Raw genomic sequence first — 13,904 nt, forward strand, 5'->3', positions numbered from 1 at the left:
TTTTTATATATAAATTTAATTATTTTTAATGAATTATTGAAATTTCATTCTTATCTTTTATTTCTTTCAAATTTTAATTTTAATTTTTTAAGATTTTCTTTTTTAATAATTAAAATTAATAATTCATTTTGTTTTGTTTATTATATTTATTGAATTATTCATTATTATTAATTATTTGTATTATTTATTATTATTTTATATATGCTATATTTATAATTTAAAATACATTTTTTGTTATCTATTGCTTTAAATTTATATGCTTTTAGGTTTATTTATAATTAAATTAAAATACATATTGTTTTTTTTTAGATTTTCAAAAGAATTAATTTTTGTGAATTATTGTGTTATCATTAAAAAAAAAACATATTTTTCGACTTTGTTGTTTATTTGATTATTTTAAATAAGAAATGAAATTTTTTATTGATTTTTGAATTATGTTTATTTTCATAAATATATCTTCTTATTCTTAGTGTGTGTTTCAATATTTTATTATTATTTAGTGATTTTTCTATTTTTTCATTTTTAGTTTGTTTGTTGAGTTTTTGTAGATTCTTTGCTGTTGTTTAGCGTAAGTTTAGCGTAATATTTTAAGTTTCATTATTATTATTTTAATTTACAGTAATTATAATAATTTTTTAATTGTCCATTTTCCATAAGATATTTTCTTTTTTTATTATAATTTTTTAAATTATTATAAAAATTATAAAAAATTTAAAAACTTAAAAATTGGTTTATAAAAAAAATTAATAATCTTTCTAAAATTTAATAAATTAATTCATTCGAATATTTTTTTTTTAAATTATAAAATAAATATAATGTTAATCAAAACATTTTACTAAAATTATTTTAAATTTAATATATTAAATTTTCTTATTCCTTAAATTTTCGTTTAAAAAATATTTAATAAACTATTGAACAAAAAATATAGGTAATGTCTAAAAAATATTTCCAAATAGATATTTTATTTAAAATAAAATCATATTTAAATGTATTAAAATTGCTTAAATTATTATAATATTAATTTTTGTAAATTTTTTTATTGGTAATTACTTATCTTTATAATACGAAATCTTAAAAAAAATTACTTAATTTTGGTTTTGTAAATATTTTAATACTATATGAATAATATAATTATAAATATCAATAAAAATTATATTTAATTATTTTATATTTTTTTTTAAATATTAATATGCTTTGAATAATTAAAAAAAACTCTTTTTAATAAAAAATAAATAACATCAAATTTAAAAACAATTGGTTTATATAAAATAATTAGATTTTAATGGAAAATCATATTTAATTTAATAGAAATTCTTATTATATTATAAAAAAATATTAAAATTGTATTAACTTATATAATATATTTTTAGTTTTTCATTTTATCATAGTATAACCTACACCAAGCAATCCTAATAAAAAGGCTATTAAAATAAAATCTAAACAAAATTTATTAGGTTCCCTGTACTTTAATATAAAAAAAATATAAAATATTAAATGAACATTAAATAAATATATTATAAGTTTATACTTTTTTAAGCAATTCTTTCATTTTTTTATTTGATGAGTCTAATTAATTTGAAGTTTAATCAACTTTTTAATTTAATTATTGAATTTTTTATCCAGCAACATCAAGTTTCTTTAGAAATAAAAATATTTGTAATTTTTTTAAAAAAATTAAAAATAATGTATTAAAATTTATAAATTGTACATCTCCAATTTAAATTGCTTTTCCTTTTAAAATATCAGCATGATCATTTATTCTATCTAAAACTAAGTCCATTTCTTCGTCTTTTTTTTTGAATTGTTCCATGGCTTACTTTTCTTAATCATTTGCTTCATTTCTATACTAGTTATTAAAATTAGATTTATTTCCATTCATTATGTCTATTATATAAATATTAATAAAAAAAAATATAATAATAAAAGAAAAACTTTGTTTCATTTGTGATAATGAAACAAGTTAAATTTATTAAATATCAATTTAGTTTCCTCCTTCTTATTGTAATCCTCTTTTATCCATTAAAATTTAAAGTTCTTCTTTGATAAATATATACATTTTATCTCTTTTATTAACATCATTTCTATCATATTACTAATAAATTAATATATATATAAGTATATAAATATAAATAAAGAAAAAAATATTTATATAAAACTATAAATAAATATATATATATATATATGTAAAAATATTTATATATATATATATTTATAAATATATTTATATTTATATATATATATATATATATTTATACTATTTATATTTTTATTTTATAATTTTTAAATTAATCAATTTAAGTTTTATTTATTATTTTACTTTTGGTTTATTAGCTTATTTTTTTAATATTTCATTTAATTAACTAATTAAATCTTCACAATTATGTAATTAATCTCTTATTTCTTATTCCTGTTATATAACATCTTTATTTCTTACTTTTACTTAATCAATAAATTCTATTTTCTTTTTTATATCTAGCATTATTCTTCTAGTTTCATTGTACATATTTTCAAATTCTCCTTATGTATCTTTTGCATCATTTTCTTTTTTTTTATTCATATTTTATATTAAATTTTTTCTTATACGTTTTTTTGATGTTCCTCCTAATTCTTTATCAATTTAATATAATTTTTCCATTAAAAATGTTATTTAATTTATTTTATCTTTGCCCATTTATTTTATTTTATTAAAATAAGTTTTTATATTTTATATGTATTATATAATTTGTTTATGTATAATATTTTTTAAAATATAAAAATAATTTTTAACATTTAATAATAAATTATATATAAATATATATATTTTTTTTTTAAATTATAAATAAATAATACTTAATTATAAATAAAAAATGAATATTTAATTAAATATGATTAATATAATATATATATTTTGAATATAATTCATTAAAAAAATAATTATTTAATATTTTTTTTTTCAAAAAAAACTAAACTTCTAATTTTTATATTTATATTTATATTATTTTTATTTTCATAATTATATATTTTTTTTCTTACTTTTTTTAATTTTTTTTTATAATTGTTAATGTTTAATTTTAATTTATTATAAATGTTTATAAATTGATTGTTTTAATAATTTTAATTTTTATTATTTTTTCATTTGCAATATATAGCAAAGTTATTTTTATATATTCATTATAATTAAATTATTATATTTTATTATTATTAAATTATGAACACTAATATCATAAATTTATAAGACTAATTTCATAAATTATGTTTTTGGAATAATCAATATTTTATATTTATTATTATTTGCTCGGATTCTATTAAAGTAAAAATTATTATTGTCTGTATTAGTTTATACAATCATATACGACATTTATATAGTAATCCTCAATTTTTATAATTTGTATCTTTAAAATATTTATTTATTTCTAAAAGAGCAATTCTTAACTAATATTATCATATAATTATGTAATTTATTATACTTTAGATTATTTAGTATTTTAATTTCTCAAATTAATTCTTAAATTTATTTTTTATCATTAAAATATATATAAATATATATATATATATATATATATATATATATATATATATATATATAATAGTTTTACGTATATCTGAATGACTATTATAGAATATTATTAGTGAAGCAATATGTAGTTAATTTAAAATATAAGATTATTATTCATCCTGTTATTGTAATTTATATTTCTACATTAATATCTTTAATAATACCAAGAGATGTATTTATAGAGATAATATTATGATTATTAAAATAATGTAATATTTGTCTTTTTTTAAAAAAAATAGATTTTTAATTTCAGTAATAATATATAATCAACATCAGAATATTTTTCTTTTGTTTTTGTTTTTATTTTTGTAAGTATTATTTTTAAACTATTTATTCATTAAATAAAAATAAATAATTTATTTTTGTTTAATTATTTAGTTTTAATATTTTTTACTTACATTTAAAAATTATCAATTATTTTTGATTTTGTCATACCATATAATTTTTTTACTTAACCATTTATTATCTATTTTATATTCCCTAATTTTTCTTGTTCTTATAAATATTTTTTGCAGTTCCTTTAAATGGAGATTAATTCAATAAGCTAATTAAAAACCCAATAAATATTCTAATATTTTCTTATTCAATTATTTTGATTTAAGTATATTATAGGATTTTATGTATATAAATTTAATAATTTATACGAAATAGATATTTTTTTTATTGATCTTTTTCAATTATAATTAATTTTTGGGTATTTGTATTTATTTAATACATTTTTATTTTATATATTGAAAATTAAATTATTTATTATTATTGTTTAAAATTAAAAAAAATATATTTAAAGTACAAACATTTAGTTTAACCCATTTGTATAAGTTTATCATTAATTATTTTTATATAATAAAATGTTTAATTATTATATCAATAAATTTTTAAATATTTTTGCTTTTATTGTTTTGAACGAGCAAACTTTTCTTTATATTAATTAATCTATTTAACTTTTATTTTTAGTATTTATAAAATTATAATATATTTCATATATGATTAAATTTTCTATTTTTATTTTATAGAGTTTGCTTTTATTGTTATTTTATTTGAATTTTATACATACTACAAATGTAATTTGTATAAATTACTTATTATTTTTATAATAAATTGAATATTTTTAAATTTATTATATATTTTAAATACATATATTATTTTTTATTGATAAATATGTAAAATTAATAGTAATTTAACGAGACAGCTCCTCTTAATTAATAAAATAATTTAAATTATCAAAATGTATCAACAATGAAGCAATATTATTTTTATCATTAAGCTGAGTTAATATAAAAGGAACCTTTTAAATTAAGTGCTAACTTATAGGCAATAATAATAATTTTTATAATTATATTCATAGGCATTTTTATTTATTTATGGATTTTAAAAAAATGAAAAAAAAGAAAAAGTATTAAAGTATTATTTTTTATATATAGTAGTTGTTCAAAGTTTTTTTTATTTTATCTGAATAGAATTGATAAAAAATATTTGACAAAATTATTTTATTTTAATAATAATATAATAATGTGTTAAAATTAATAATATTACAACACGAAAAATATATATTTTATTAGGAACATAATATATAAAAAAAAACATATTTTAATTTTATTTAATTCATTTTTTAAATAAAAAAAACTAAAATCTTTAAAGTTTATTATTTTAATTATTTCTTAAAATACTATCTATATAGATAAATAATAATAAATTTCAATTTATTATTTATAATAGAATTTTTTAATTTTTAAAAAAAAAATTAATAAGGTAAATAAAATGAAAAATAAATTACCTTTTTAATACTCTCTAATTTAAGAAATAAAATTTTATTTTTTATTTTTTGTTTCCTTTAATTTACAATATCTTTTTGTCAATATCTAAGTAATACTAAACTATTAACAAATTAATATAATTTATTAGATTATTAATCAATAATAAAAAATTAAACATTATTATATTTAACTATTATCACTTTTCTTTATCAAAGCTTTATTATATTTTAAAAAATATATAAAACAAAATATATGGATGCTTAATTTTTTAATTTAAATATTTATTTAATTGAAACTTTTATAAACTATATTTTTTTTAAAAAAGAAACATTAAACAAAAAAAATTAAATTTAAATAAAAAATATGGGAAGGCGAAGATAAAAAATAAAAATGTTTTCTATTCTATTTTTTTTAATTTAAAATTAAAACAAATTGGCGAGAATTAAAAATTTATATAATTTTTTTAAAAATATATAATAAAAAATAAAATATAAAATTGTATATAAATAAAATGCTTTTTTATATTAAAAATTTATTATAATTACATAGTATATAATTTATATATAAATTTAATAAATATAATTTTTATAATCTTAAAAATTAATTTTAATATGGAACTTTAAGATTTTTCGTCATAATAAAATTTATTAATAAAAAATAGTTTTTTAATAAACGATAATAAATTTACTTAGTCAAAGGAAAACTTAAATAGTTAAAATTCGAATCAAAAATAATAAGAAAAATAGGAATAATAAGAATAATAGGAATAATAATAATTAGAGGTAATCTCCCATAAAGTTCTTCCAACCGATACATTAATCGGATTATCAATTTAATATGGCGTTTCTGAATTTAGAATAAGATAATTTAATAATTTGGATAGTGATTAAATATATTTTAAAAAAGAACTGAAAATTCCAAATCCTAATTCGAATATTTTAACTGCTTAAAGTAATATTAGTCCTGAAGAAGCTTTGAAAATACAAAAAATATTTTTTTTTAAATCATAAATTTTATAAGGAAAAGATAAGAATTCGGATAAAATATCAAAGATATATTTAGAATCCGCTGATTATGAAATATAAGAAGCAGAAAAATTTTATAAAGAAGATTTGGAAGAAGAAGAAAAAGCAAAAAAATAATAAAAGAAAAAATATAAATACGATTGAAGACAATAATTTATATTTTAATTGATTAAATTAATAATATTTTATTTCTTTTCTTTTGTATATTTAGAAAAGTTTTTAATTCTTTTATAATTTACTAATAATAATTAAAATTTAATTTAGCAAAAAAAATATTTTAATTGATAACTGATTTAATTTGCAAACAATTATATTTTTATATAAATTTTAGTACCTTAAATTATTAAACTTATTATTAATTAAACTTTTATAATTTATTTGAATTAATAAATATTCGAATTTTCTTTTTTTTCTTTCTTTTTTTTTTTTCTTCTATAAAATGTTGAACAATTCAAATTCGTTAATTTCTTAATAATAAAATACTTAATATAAAAAAAAACAATTTATATATATATATATTATTAACAAAAATTATATAAAATATAATATTAAATGGATAAAACAAAATAATAAAAATAAAACTTGATATAATACTATAAAAAAAATTAATTTTTTTTAAAAAAATAAAATATAATTTATTATTTTTATAAAAAAAAAAAAAAATTATTCATACAAATAAACAGCAACAATTTATCTTATTATATTCATTTTATTCCTAAAATTCTTATATATCAATGCTTTTTAAAATTTTATTATTATCTTTTTCATTTTATTTATATATTTCTTCATTTTGAAAATTAGTTTATTTCCTATTATTAATTTTACTAAAATTCTATTTAGTGCTAGTTAGTAAATTAATGGATTCTTCTTAAATAGAAAAGGAAGTATCATTTTTAATTATTTCAATTATAGTGTTGCCATTTCTTGAAAGTAAATTACTGTTTGCTCCATTTTAAAGTAAAAATTTAATAATGTTTATTTAATACTTTTTTTCTTAACCAATAGGAGTTTTAGTTTATAGTTCACAGAAATGCATTAGAAGTGTATATTATTTTTCTTCGTTTATTATTTCATCAATTTTAGCACCATTTTATAATAATAAACTTGCTATTTTGAAAGATAGTTTCATATTTTCAAAATAATAAGATATTTCTTTTAAACGATTAAATGTATAATATAAAGGGGTCTAACCTTTTGAATCTTTAATATTGGGGTCTGCAGCCGCATTTAATAATATTTCTACTATTTCATAATATCCCCTTGAACATGCGACGCTTAAAGGAGTTAATTAATTAGGTTATGATTATATGTTTGTATTCATGAATTTGTTTTTTAAAAAATGCCTAATTATTTCTTCTTTTCCTAAATAACAGGCTAGTATTAAAGGACTTATTTTATAATCGATTTATATTTGTGTATTTTGTACTTAAAAAAAGTTTAAATTTAACAATTTGGTATCTATTTTTAGTATTTATTCTATACTATTATCGTATATGTAATTCATTATTAATATATTAATATTCTTTTGTATTTTTTACTATTCCATTAATCTGTATTTTTCTTTTTTATTATAAACTTTATTTTTTAGTTAATAATAATTAACAAATATATATAGTTTTTAATAAAAACTATATTTTTTATTTTTTTCCTTAATATATATATATATATTTATATTTGTTAATTCTTAATAATTCATATAATAAAAAAAATATGAAAAATAAGAATTGTAATAAACATTTTTATTATTATAAATAACAAAAATTATTAAATACAAATAAAAAAAAATTTAAAGTATAATTTTATAATATATCCAATTAAATAAAATAATGAAAACTTTAATATATTCGACCTAAAAAGAATAAAGAGAATAATTAACGTAAGGAAAGCAATAAGAAACATATTTCTAAGTCGAAAATTAATAAGTATTTGAAATACTTAGAGATAATTATTTTAAATAGTTAATTTCATGTATTAACTCAAGTGATGAATTATCCTTAAAATCTATAATAAATTTATATAGAGTTCTTTAAACAGAAGGTTAATTAATTGTAAATTTCAATAATATATAAATTGTAGAATAAGAAAAAATATAAAAAATATTAGTTTCGTTAGGATTTAAATAAGAAGGTGCAAACCAAACATAATTAACATTTAAAAAAGCTTAATTATAATAATCAGTTCAGTTAAAAAGTAAAACAGAAAACTTAAGAAACAATGAATAATAAGTAAATGAAATTAAAAAATAAGAATAAAAAGCAGAATAATATATGTTCAGTAAAGTAGTTTAAGTAGAACCTTCTTAATAATAAAATAATTAAAATTAATAATAAAAATAGTAAAAAAAAAATCCTTTCTAATAATAAGCTAATAAAACTAAAGAAAATAATATTATTGATGAAGAAAGTCTACTCTAAAATGATAATGTAGAAACAAATAATTAGTAAACTGCAGAATCATGTTTAACTAAACCTAAAGCATGTAAAAATTGTACTTGTGGAAGAAAAGAATAAGAGTATAAATATATAAAAAAAAATATATATAAATATATATATATAAAAAATTTATATATAAAAATATATGAATATATATATATATATATTATTTTATATTTATATTTTTAAAAATATTTAATTTTATATATTATATTATAATAAATATTTATATATAAATAGATATATATTTATCTATATTATTATCTTTTTAATGTATATTTATATTTATATATTATAGATAAGCTGTCGATTAATAGTAATTGATATAAGCTTTAGAAAGTGGAGATATTAAGTCTAGTTGTGGAAATTGTTATCTAGGAGATGCTTTTAGATGCGCTTCATGCCCTTACAAAGGTAACAAAAATTAAAATAAAAATTTCTTTTTATATTTTTAATTTTTTTGTTGTTTTTTTTTTAGGATTACCTGCTTTTAAAGTTGGATAAAAAGTTTAATTAGATTAAAATGTTAAAGATGTTCTTGGCGTAATTTTATCTTTTTAATAATAATTACATTTATTTAATAATTATATATATTTTTAATTTGTTTTTATGTTTTAGAAAGAATAAGAAGATAATATTAAAATTACAGGAGGAAAAGTTAAAATAGATTTATGATTTTGAAAAGTAAAAATAGATATATTTATTTATAATATTATTTTTTTTCTTTCTTTCCTTAAAATAAAATTATATAATATTAAGATTTTTTTTTAAATAATTAATATTCTTAATTTTTTTTTTTTTTTAATTTTAATAAATTATACACAATTATTATTAAAAATCTATTCACATAATAAATATTAAATTATAAAATTAAAAATAAATTTAAATAAATATGTCATAAATCTAATAATTTTTAGATTAATTTACCTGCATCTTATATACAAACTTTAGCCTCTCTCATTATATTAGGAAAATCATAATTTAAAAATCCATGAGGCATATTTTCGTAGACAATTATTTCTGCACTTCTACCCAAATCACTTTTTTTTTTTAAAAAAAAAAAAAATTAAACAAAAAATATTTAATTAATTATTTTATTATACTCTAATTTTTTCAAAAATCTCCAACATTCGTCATGCAAAGGATCTTTACTTCCTACTAAAATGCGTGTTGGTGGGAAATGCTTCAAAAACTTTTGTATAAATATATATATATATATATATATATATATATATATATATATATATATATATATATTTATATATATATTTACTTCATCTGAAGCACATGAAGGAGAAACAAAAGGATTATCTTATGTATGCAATTCTAAACTATCTGGTATATAGGAGTCCAAACACATTTTTAGAAAAGTATGAGGCAAAACTTAGTCATTTAAAGAATATAGAAAACTTGGTGTGAAAGAATTTTTATTTAAATTTAAAGCTATAATAAATTATAATTATGAAAATAAATATAATAAAATAAAAAAAAGGAATACCTGGATATGCCAAAAGTATTCCTGTAGGAATTTATATTTTATTTTAAATACATTTTAAAGTTAGAGCTTTTTATAAAAAAAAAAAAAAAATTAATTAAAAAATAAAAAAATTAATTTAAAAATAAAAAAATTAATTTGAAAATACCTGCTGCTAAATTAGCTCCAGCGGAATCTCCAACTAAAATAATTTTTTAAGGTTTTACATCTTTTTTTTAATTTTTTAAAAGAATCCAAAAAAATTATATACATAACAAAAATATTTATTTTTACTAAAAAATCGATGAACAAAATTAATAATCCAATTATAAGCTTACCAGCAGTCATTTAAAGCTTCAGGAAAAGGATACTATGGTGCTTTTTTATAATCAATACAAAACAAAGGAATATTTAATTAATAAGCCCATTATCTTGTATAAGTTTAATGAGATCGTGAACTCATAGCAACAAAACCTCCGCCATGTATATGTATAATTAAAGATGTAAAAACATGATTTTTATTTTCGAAAAGATTATTTAAGATTTTAGGAGCTTTTTATGCATGCTAATATTGATTAATGTAGTTTTCTAGTTATTCATTTTCTCGGTTATCTATTGTTGGTCTTTATAAATTTTTTGACGAAAGAATTCTTATTTTAATTTTATTAGGATTTTATTTGAAGAGGTTATTATAATATTCGTCTTCGTTGTTGAATTCTAAAGATGGTAAACTTGCTTTTTAAGGATTTATTTGGTTTAGTGTGCCTTCTTTACATTCTTTTTTTATTGTTTCTAATGATATTTTATTTATCACACTGTCTATATATATTTCTTTATTGTAGGTTATAAAGGGAAATGCAAAAAACATTCCGTGTTTAATAAGGCCATAATCCATTAAATTCCAGGCCTGTTTATTTTTTTTTATTTTTATTTTTTTTGAATATACTTATATTGTAGCTGTATAATTTGGATCTGATAAAAATTAAGTGGCTATTTTTTATGTTTATGCTTTTGCAAAATAATAATATATTCCACCTAAGTTTATGTAGAAGTTTTTTCTAAATTCTGATGTATATTATTCACTTTTACCAATTAAAGCATATCCTAATTAAATTCCTTTAACTACTTTTTCAAATCCCTTTTACAATTGTTCTGGCTCAGCTAATTTTTTTATTTAAGATAATTAAATTAGCCTTTACCATTGCTGGCTATCTTTACTTAAAGAAAATAAATTGTTCTTTTTTTAAAAATAAAATTTAATTAATATAAATAATATTATACTTTATCAAATTTAACAGCATAAGGAAATATTTATGTTGAAGTAATTAACTTTTAAAAATTAATTTTGAGAACGTTTAAGTAATTAATATCATAATTTATATTTAATAGATTATCTAAATCATTTTATATTTCTTTTAGAACTTATTAATTTATATGATTTAATGTTTCATATGCAATCTATATTATTTAAATATATACATATATGTATATAAATTGTATAATAATTATAATATTATTATTATTAAAAAAAAATATTTTTTTATTTCAAATATTATATATTTAATTAAATTTATAATAACTTCAAAATTTAAGTCATTAATATCTTATAATTATAAACCAAATTCTTCATATTGTTTTTAAAATTTTATTGTATTATTTTATTAGTCTTAGTCTAGAAAAATTTTATTAAGGTCAATAAGCTATAAATGAAAAAACTTTATTGAGTTTTCTATATTATCTAGTAATTTGATAAAATTAACTTAAGACTAGAATTTCACATTTAATTATAGAATATAATTATAAATTTTATCAATTAATGAATAGGAATTTTCTATTAATTTAATAAATTATTAGATTAAGGTTAGTGGAAGTTGATTATCTTATTATTAAATTTTAATAGAATTATCTTTATAAATATTCTCAAATTACTATATTTATAAAATCTTTATTTCTGAAACAGAATTTCGTTTTTTTTGATATTCCAAGTCATATTTCATTAGATTTTCTTCTAACTCTAATTATAAATTATTTTCATTTGAATACATTTTTTTAATTTATTTATTATTTTATTATTTAAATATAATTATTTTTTTATATTAAAACATAATAAAAATATTTGATATAAGAATACATTATTCAAACAAAAAAATACAAATATATGTAAATGTTTGTTATATTTATTATTTTTTAAAAAAATTTAATTAAAAATAATGTATTTAAAATTTAGAAATTTTATATATTATATGTATATGAGTATTTTATGTTTTTTTAAAAAAATAACTTTGATTTGAATGGAAATTCAATTTTGAATTTCCTAATTTTCCTGTTTATAGAGGAATTCGAAAATTAATTAAGCTTTTTCCGTATTAGAATCTTTTTTAAAAAAATAGATAGATAAACATTTTATTTAAATTTTACTTAAACATTCAAAATAATCAACTTAATGCTATATTAAATATTCTTTTATTTTTTCTTCTGTTGTTTAAAAATACTAATAAAAATAAATAATAAATCTTTATAATATATAAAAACATTATTAAAAAAATTTTTTATGAAAAAATAAAAATTTATTTATGAAAAATATAATTAATATTTTAATACTTAACAATTAAATAAATTTAGTAATTTTTGAATTGTTAATTTATACAAAATGCATGTATTAGGATATTTCTAAAGTATTTTTTATTCAATATTAAAAGAATATTTGGTTGCATCGTATTCATTATTTATGAATTTTTTAAATTCTAAAATAATTCTAAAATAAATTTTTATCTAAAGATTTTTTCTTATGATTCATCAATATTAATATTATTATTATTTTAATAAATAATTTGGTTATTATTATTTTTATTATTTTTATTATTATTATTATTATTATATTATTATTATTATTAATATTATTATTATTATTATTTAATATTTTATTATTAAATAGATTATTTTTTTCATTATATTAGTTTTATTAATATTAAAAATATTATTATTTTTATTTTAGTTATGTATATTGTTTTAATTTATATTAATATTTTTTTACTCATTATTTATATTTATATTGTTGTTTTTAATATTATTTATTTTATTTATGATATTGTTTACATTATTATTTATAAAATTTTTATTATTATTTTTTATTATATCTTATAGTATATTAAATTAAACATTATTATCTATTTATTATAGTTTTTAATTGTTTAAAATTGTATCTATTTTAAGCGCTTATTCGTTTATTTCAAAATACTTTTTTTAATAATTTTAATATAATAAAATAATTTTATTTAAATATATATAAATTTTTTTGTTCATTTATAGTATATATTTTTCACTTTTTTTTGTAATAAGTAAAGCAAATATTCGAGCAAATATTTAGATTTTTAAAGTATATCATCTAGCTCGCTTTTATGTTTTTGGTAAAAATCTTAATTTTATAATATCGAAAGTTAAACACATCTTAAATATTTAGCATTTTCTTATTTTAAAATTTTAGTTATAGTTTATTCATTTATTTCTATATTTTAAAAAAATTATAATATTTTTTAAAATGTAGCTGTTGTTTATTTAATATTTTAGGTCCTTATATTTAAAATCATATAAATATAATCATTTTCGAAATTATATATATTATTATTATTGTTTTTTTAATCTAAAGAATTAAATGAATTATTTTTTATTGAATAATATTATTAA

The 13,904-nt window shown here is 14.4% G+C and overlaps 2 protein-coding genes across 2 annotated transcripts, besides 30 other annotated features; both read right to left on the reverse strand. All coding sequences in view use genetic code 6, as the record gives it.

Annotated features, from left to right (window-relative positions):
• Positions 1-1,374: 1,374 nt before the first annotated feature.
• On the reverse strand, positions 1,375-2,632 carry IMG5_202340 (syntaxin-73, putative; the record flags this gene model as incomplete). The annotated part of the gene is made up of 6 exons (XM_004023888.1): positions 2,584-2,632; positions 2,318-2,541; positions 1,933-2,092; positions 1,709-1,884; positions 1,529-1,636; positions 1,375-1,464 (listed from the first exon to the last, which is right to left on the reverse strand). Exons 2-6 carry the CDS (start codon positions 2,501-2,503, stop codon positions 1,375-1,377), a joined length of 720 nt encoding a protein of 239 aa, XP_004023937.1. The 5' UTR covers positions 2,504-2,541; positions 2,584-2,632.
• Positions 1,894-1,925: a microsatellite.
• Positions 2,166-2,264: a microsatellite.
• Positions 2,167-2,264: a microsatellite.
• Positions 2,633-2,732: 100 nt separating the features above from the next.
• Positions 2,733-2,779: a microsatellite.
• A 174-nt stretch (positions 2,780-2,953) lies between these two features.
• Positions 2,954-3,004: a microsatellite.
• A 135-nt stretch (positions 3,005-3,139) lies between these two features.
• Positions 3,140-3,189: a microsatellite.
• A 319-nt stretch (positions 3,190-3,508) lies between these two features.
• Positions 3,509-3,565: a microsatellite.
• Positions 3,566-4,371: 806 nt separating this feature from the next.
• Positions 4,372-4,419: a microsatellite.
• A 195-nt stretch (positions 4,420-4,614) lies between these two features.
• Positions 4,615-4,682: a microsatellite.
• Positions 4,683-6,018: 1,336 nt separating this feature from the next.
• Positions 6,019-6,062: a microsatellite.
• Positions 6,063-6,415: 353 nt separating this feature from the next.
• Positions 6,416-6,448: a microsatellite.
• A 208-nt stretch (positions 6,449-6,656) lies between these two features.
• Positions 6,657-6,689: a microsatellite.
• A 25-nt stretch (positions 6,690-6,714) lies between these two features.
• Positions 6,715-6,746: a microsatellite.
• A 163-nt stretch (positions 6,747-6,909) lies between these two features.
• Positions 6,910-6,980: a microsatellite.
• Positions 6,981-7,060: 80 nt separating this feature from the next.
• Positions 7,061-7,106: a microsatellite.
• Positions 7,107-8,613: 1,507 nt separating this feature from the next.
• Positions 8,614-8,655: a microsatellite.
• Positions 8,656-8,832: 177 nt separating this feature from the next.
• Positions 8,833-8,893: a microsatellite.
• Positions 8,833-8,912: a microsatellite.
• Positions 8,847-9,004: a microsatellite.
• Positions 8,915-8,975: a microsatellite.
• Positions 9,005-9,307: 303 nt separating the features above from the next.
• Positions 9,308-9,342: a microsatellite.
• A 299-nt stretch (positions 9,343-9,641) lies between these two features.
• IMG5_202350 (hypothetical protein) lies at positions 9,642-11,115 on the reverse strand (the record flags this gene model as incomplete). The annotated part of the gene is made up of 6 exons (XM_004023889.1): positions 9,642-9,786; positions 9,850-9,938; positions 10,020-10,189; positions 10,245-10,310; positions 10,390-10,449; positions 10,515-11,115. 6 exons carry the CDS (start codon positions 11,113-11,115, stop codon positions 9,642-9,644), a joined length of 1,131 nt encoding a protein of 376 aa, XP_004023938.1.
• Positions 9,945-10,015: a microsatellite.
• Positions 10,322-10,388: a microsatellite.
• A 1,163-nt stretch (positions 11,116-12,278) lies between the features above and the next one.
• Positions 12,279-12,328: a microsatellite.
• A 432-nt stretch (positions 12,329-12,760) lies between these two features.
• Positions 12,761-12,806: a microsatellite.
• Positions 12,761-12,817: a microsatellite.
• A 203-nt stretch (positions 12,818-13,020) lies between these two features.
• Positions 13,021-13,132: a microsatellite.
• Positions 13,056-13,150: a microsatellite.
• Positions 13,151-13,257: 107 nt separating this feature from the next.
• Positions 13,258-13,328: a microsatellite.
• Positions 13,264-13,347: a microsatellite.
• Positions 13,348-13,904: the final 557 nt, after the last annotated feature.

Source organism: Ichthyophthirius multifiliis (assembly GCF_000220395.1).
Source record: "Ichthyophthirius multifiliis unplaced genomic scaffold scaff_1120509251428, whole genome shotgun sequence".
In the NCBI taxonomy this organism is placed as follows: domain Eukaryota; phylum Ciliophora; class Oligohymenophorea; order Hymenostomatida; genus Ichthyophthirius; species Ichthyophthirius multifiliis.